This window comes from Rhipicephalus sanguineus, chromosome 1 (genome assembly GCF_013339695.2).
Source record: "Rhipicephalus sanguineus isolate Rsan-2018 chromosome 1, BIME_Rsan_1.4, whole genome shotgun sequence".
NCBI lineage: Eukaryota > Metazoa > Arthropoda > Arachnida > Ixodida > Ixodidae > Rhipicephalus > Rhipicephalus sanguineus.
Window position 1 is genome coordinate 250,920,219 of NC_051176.1, and position 6,816 is coordinate 250,927,034.

The 6,816-nt window shown below is 42.8% G+C and overlaps 1 protein-coding gene across 1 annotated transcript; it reads left to right on the plus strand.

Annotated features, from left to right (window-relative positions):
- Positions 1 to 329: 329 nt before the first annotated feature.
- LOC119377551 (28S ribosomal protein S17, mitochondrial) lies at positions 330 to 1,604 on the plus strand. Its single transcript, XM_037646967.2, has 3 exons — positions 330 to 592; positions 667 to 744; positions 1,370 to 1,604. The coding sequence occupies exons 1-3, from the start codon at positions 479 to 481 to the stop codon at positions 1,586 to 1,588; spliced, it is 411 nt and encodes a 136-aa protein (XP_037502895.1). The 5' UTR covers positions 330 to 478; the 3' UTR covers positions 1,589 to 1,604.
- The last annotated feature ends 5,212 nt before the right edge of the window (positions 1,605 to 6,816 follow it).

Consider the following 6,816-nt stretch of genomic DNA (forward strand, 5'->3'; position numbering starts at 1 on the left):
ACTAAATTTCCTGACATATCTTTTCGGGCGGCATGTAAGGTTGGAGGAGTGGGCCCCTCCTTCAATTTTCATCAGCGCGTTTTTGGTTATCTTTTTGGCGTATCTGTCTCTAATCGTTTCAATCGCGCCAATTCAGAGGAAGTAGTTTTCAAAATGTTTCGGTTTCGGTTTTACTTAATCGTCGAACAACCGCAGACCAGTGAGATTACATCCTGCGTGCGTATTTTTGTCTTATTTGTTTTATCTCGCCCACCCCATGGACAGGAACACGTAAAACGCCACGGTGGCCCATTTTAATGACGACAGCCCCATCAACGTCGATACCAACATGGCGTCCTTCATGTGTGCGTACATGTGGATGTCCGCGTAACATAGGTAACATAGGCTCGCGTGCTTGAGGCAGAGGGTACCTGTAATCTCTGTGTTTCTGCACGTGTGTGCTGTTTGTTTATGTATACGCGATTAGTTGCTCGCAATAATGGCTGCAGTTACATCGCCTGCGCTCTTTCTTGGAAAGTGCGTTTCATCAGCTGTAAAGAAGTCTGTTCGAGTTGTTGTTACCCGGTTCGAGCTAGACACTTTTCTGATGGCGGTAAGCATGCGTCCCTTAAAGGCTGTTTTCGGATTCTGTGTGGTGCTAATGTCTATATCATTAACGTATTTCAGCATTATAAAAAGAGGACAGAGTACGAAGCGTTGGATGCCAACGAGGAGTGTGAACCTGGTGACTGGGTCCTCGTCAAGGTGAGAAGCCGAGACTGATTTGATTTGATTTTCATGCATGTTGCTACGGCTTCTCCCGTTTGGGCGTCTCTAGCAATGTTGAACAAGATACCATTGAAAATTCGTCATATATGTGCAATTCAAGAGGTCACGCAGTGCGTGCGACAACTTCGACGCTGCTTCCGTCGGGTGTTTAACCAGCATATAGTGGGCACGTTAGGCAGGTTGGTGAGGATGCATGACGTAAATTAACGAGCGCATGAAAGACAGGGCAGAAGAAGATGCTGCATGACGGGACAAGCGCTGAACTTCGAATCAAGTTTATTTGCAAGCACACGCAAAGTCTGATCACAGTGTTCCCTCGCAGTCAAAAAAATAAAAAAATCACGACAAGCCGCCGCAAAGTCAATAAAATATGACATTATCTACGTCATCTGCATGATAAAGATCTCTTGCCCCTTTATTTTATGCATCAGTTATTTTGCGCTGAAGAAACTGTTTAAATTGTTCAATTTGCCTGCCGAAATCATTATGGTAAGGTTTAGTCGAGCAAATGCCAACAGTTCGTGTTTTAAAAGGCGTGGTGTATATATATATGCCTTCATGTACCGTATATTTTTCTTTTCTTTTTTTTTCGCTTGTGCAGGAATTACCAGAACGCCTCAGCCTGAGGATTGCCCACAAAGTGGAAAAAATTGTCTACAAGGACGGCAACATGATTGATCCTATAACTGGCCAGAAATGCATTTTCACGGATTTTGTGAAAGATGTTGACAAGGAAAGTGAACTTTTCGGTTTGAGCCCACCATACAAGGCAAAAGCTTTTCCCGATGCTCCGGAAGTGAAAGAAATATCGGATAAATAAGGTGCTGATGGCTCTAGACTTTTGTTCTCGGAGCAGTATTGTAGATACGCCAATAAATTCTGTAGATATGAGAGATGAAGATACTTTACGTGTTTTTTGTTTCTGCACACTACATTTTCAAAAGAGAGTGCTGCTTGAAATGCACGAGTACATTAGCAGTTGTTAGTGCTTCATATTTTCATTCTTCCTGTAAATTCTGGAGTTATGCTGTCGAAAGCTTGCTGGCTCAGTGTGTACAGAAACGTTCCGAACGGTTGCGTACTACCATCTTTATGCTCATGCAGTTCCCCGAGACTATAAAAAAGCTAGCTCATGCTTTGAAGTGACTTGCTGAAGGCTTGATGAAGGAAGGGAATTTTGGAGAGCTCGCTTCTTTGTTTGACACAACCTTAATGAAAGTCGGCAGATAATGACGCCAAGGAAGGTATAGGGGACGTTAATTGTACTGTTTTAAGTGTATTGTAACAATTGTAATATAGATGTGAAGAAAGTAAAGTGGACGAAAAGACAACTTGCCGCTGGCAGGGACCGAACCTGGTGTCAAGTGTTGATTTGGGCCATGTCCTCTAATGCATTGAATAAGGAGGGGAATTGTGTACTCAAGAACTCCCACACAAACCTTTTCAAAATGTTGTACGTATTCAACAAAGATAAGTTTTTTCACAAAACACTGTCATGGATGAAAAGGCAGATATTTGACATCGTGTTATGCTAATTAAAGGGGGCCTTTCTAAGTTGTCATCGCATGATCTTGCTATTGGATTCAGTTACTTCACAAATTTCCTGCCACTGAAATTTCCTACATCCGTCAAGTATAAGTGGAGTTATCACACTAAGTGAGTCATAACTCCACTTATCATTTTGTCCTCGTGAGTGCACTGGAATGCGGCTTCCAAGATTGTCCGCCAGCATGCGCTTGCTAGCTCTGAACTTGGGAGGGCATTGCAAAGAAGAGAGCAAGCGATTTTTGGCTATTTTTAACACAGAACTGTAAGTTCACTGCTGCATACGGTGTTTTAATTGGCTCGCATGTTCACAGGGTCACAAATCGGTGCGAATCTGTTTACAGATTGGCACCGATTTCTGACTATGGTCAAAAGTGCTGCAGACGCCATTAAGAAACTTACCTTAGCGAAAAATTTTGAAGCACAAGCACAAAGGGCAGCATCACACTTTTTACTGCAATAAATTTTCACATTTTGTGTGCTGCACCTAAATTTTGCTGTTTTTCAGAGAAATCCCACAGCCAAATAGCTGTGCCTGTTTGGATGGGCTCGTTACCATGTGCTCCGCACTTGGCTTTCTAGAAATGCAAAGTGGCACCATCTAGAAAAGAAGCAACTTGCCATTGTTCATTGTGTTTATTTTAGACAGTAGCACATGTTCTTAGTTAATGAAAAATTTATCATTTCAATCGTGTTTTTAAATGCAGCAAGATTTGTGTCTGGAGACACACAGCCCTCCATTAGATGGTCAACTTGGTGACGTGCATCTACACACATGCTCTCCATTTAAATTTAAACTATTTTGTTCTTGATCCCTTGGCACTGGACGGTGAAATGTTTTCATAATACATGTGGTCGCGGTGGTTCGACGGTCATATTCTCTCAAAAACATATTTGCCAGACAAATTTCCGTCGCACGCTATGCAGCTCTCCCCTGATGTTTTCACTTGTGGCTATTGGAACAGGTCTGGAAAGGAAGCCACACTTCGTTTCTAGGCTTTAAAATTGAAATAAATTACTTTTAAGGCGTCTGTTCTGTCAAGATTTGTCGCAGCATTTTTTGCAAGCATGCAAAGCTCATGCTGTAGTCGGAATTACCATCCTAATTTTGGTGTCTACACTCGTAAGAGGTTAAATGACAACTGCAGTAATCTCTCGCTTTGGCCTAATTTGTTACGACATATTAGTAATGTATATGTATATATATAAATATATATTGTGAAAAACTTCGTACTACAATATAGGAAAAAAAATATATATTTATTTTATCCTGACAGTTTTCGCTGGCGGTACAGCCTTCTTCGGAGGATGTAATTGAAATGACACAGCCATGGCCCAACCCGCTGCACAAGGGCCGCTCACCCAATTTGTATGTAAATGGATATGTATATATATACATACATACATACCCATGTGTGTATGTATATACATACATACATACATACACACACACACACATACATACAGGGTGTTTCAACTATCACGCAGCATGATTTAAAGGGATACTAAAGAGCAAAACGATTTTTCTCGTCTTAGTAAACTACTCTTCCACTATACCAAAAACACCACGCTTGCTGCAAGGTGACGCTTAGTAAGCGAGAAATCGCGCAAAAAGAAAATGTGGGTGGCGACGCCACCTTGAAGTTTCCGCACCATTCGCCATGACGTCGCATATTTTGACGGCGCCTACTAGGGCCTATGTAGTTCATAAATGGTAAAAATGAAGTACACTGTCCTCTGAGGGAGCCATGTAGTTAACATACCAAGTTAGAGGAAATTTTGTTGAGCCAATGGCTCCAAAACACAAGAAATACACTTTGAAATCTGTGACGTCATGCGTGGAGATTTTGGCGCGAAATTTAAAAATGAAATCTTGTACTTCATTCTCTCCTTTATGAATACACCTATGATGGTGAAATTAACGACATTATAGTTCTCAAAGTACAATTTATCAATCTAAACCGATTCATTGTTTCCCTTTAGTGTCCCTTTAAGAAAGGAGGAATGGTGTTATGCGAAGCAAACCTACTGCATATTGTTCCCAGTACACTGGAGTAGCCGCTACTAGTTTTTTTGTTAATGAAACTTAATTAATTAGTCAATGCAAAACTCTAAGTACTTGCCTAATTATCAAAATGTCAATGAGGCATATGTAGGCATGTTCAAATGACATCTAACTGCTATTTTCAACAACGTAGTAATTGCATGCTCATCTTTTCCGGCTGATAAAGAAAGCCCGCGAAATGTGAAAAATGACGCATGATTACGCTCCCACCTGCAAAAGAAAGCAGCGCCCTCAAAGCTGACTGCAAGCAACCACTTTGCCTGTTCTTAGTTGGCAGAGACAGTGTTCTGCACTTTTAAAAGGGTACAGGCCATGCGTCAACATTATGTGTTGCAATTTCAGGGATTCCTTCTGCTCAATTGTATGCCACTATCATTATCCATATCTCACAGTTGACTATTCTTATTGATAACGTGGCCATAGCACTGTTCCAATCACGGCTGACTCCGCAAGACCAAAGCGGCGCGTATCTTTGGCCGTATAGTAGCATTTAGGGCAAAATACTTTTTTCCTGACTTGCTGCCTCGCAGTGAGCCTGAGGGCGCTGCTTCCTGATGTGCACTGCAGTCCAGTCACTTTTCAGATTTGGTGAGCTTCTCTATCAACCGGAAAAAATGAGCACGCAATTAGTATGTTTTTAAAAATACGGCAGTTAGATTACATTCGAACATGCCTGCATAAGCCTCATTGATATTTTGACAATTACTTGAGTACTTGTCGAGTTACAAATATAATTATTACTAATTAATCAAACCTCAACGAAAAAAATTAGTAGTGGCCAGTCCAGTCTAATGGGAACAATATGGTCTGCATTGCGTAACGGCGATCCTTAAATTGTGCTGCATGATAGCTGAGACACCCTGTGTGTTTGTGTGTGTGTACACACAAACACACACGGTGCCCCAGCTGTATCTAGCCAGCGTTCAAAAATATGCTGATGCACTCTATGATGAGGCGGTGAAATGCATGTTGCTGACTATTGCATGGAGTAAGTCACACAATTTCTTTTCTGCTTAATTGCCTAATTAAGCATGCCTAATTAACTAACTTGTGACACAATGAAGCTGGCCAGAAAAGTCTAATGGCATACCTGCCAAGTTTGGAGAAACGGAATCCGGGAGATCTACTCAACGGGGGGGGGGGGGGGGGGGGGTACTGCGATAGCAATTATATGGACACTGTCAGCGGGATTTTGTGGTCGCCGCTGATCTGTACAGAGTCCAAACCGATAACATCGCTTACGCATCGTCTGTTTCACGTGCGAGTAAAAAAGCGCGCTAGCGCTAGGGACGAACGCGGTTGAAGCAGAGATGAAACGACCCTGCCGTCACCGTCGCACGAAGGGCACATGCGATAACATCGCTCAGCGTGCGAGGCCTGTCGTCGCTTGCTTACCAGTTATTTCGTCGGGCAAGGGACCATAAGGGGCGGCGTTGAGACGGGGATGGTCGCAAGCACTGGCGAACACGCTATCTCGACAGACATCGGTAACGGCTACTTTAAGTGGAGAGCCCAGCACAGTGCTGGGCTCTCCACTTAAAGCAGTAGTAATCGACACAAAATTTTGAAGGCGAGACAACTTGTGGGATAGATTTGTGTGTACACAAACGCATCATCTACGAAATATTAACGGCTGATATAACCTATAACACATTTAGGATCAATTTTTAAATTGCGTGTAGCGCATCTGTACGCGAAACGTCCCACCTCGCGTCACCGTGACGCACGGGGCGCGCAATGCACTGGACGCGCGGGGCAAAACTGGATTTCCGGGAGATTTTCCTATGACCCGTACAACCGGGAGAAACGTTCAAAATCCGGGAGTCTCCCGGGTAATCCGGGAGACTTGGCAGGTATGTAATGGGGAAGTTCTAGATCGGTTCGCAAAATGTCTCATTAGACAGTTTCTAAATTTATGTCTATTATAAGTATTAGTGTTTTTCTGCTTGCTACAGATGCCAGCGAAATGCAAAAGATGCCACATGACATGCCCGCTTGCGCGTCATGATTGCAGTTCTCCCTAACATTCCGCATACAAATGATATGCTTCGCTTGCAACGGTTCATGACAGCGATGAGCAGATGCAGTGGTTATCACTTGTGTTGCCGCTAGCAAAACATGCGTCATCGCACAGCCACTGCCACTGTCCTGTTGAGGCAGCACATCTGGAAATGCTATGGTAGTTTGCATACGGAACGTTAGGTAGCACTGCAATCACGGCGCGCATAGGCGCTCAAGTGGGCATGTCATGTGGAATTTTTTTGTATTTTGCAGGCATCTGTATAAGCAGAAAAACACTAATACTTAATAGATACAAGGTTAGAAACTGTCTAATCGGATGTTTTGCAAACCGATCTACAACCTTTTCATTGGAATGTTTCGCCCTGGTTCATTACTTCAAAAGTAAGATAAAATGTCTAATTAGCGATTAAGACTAA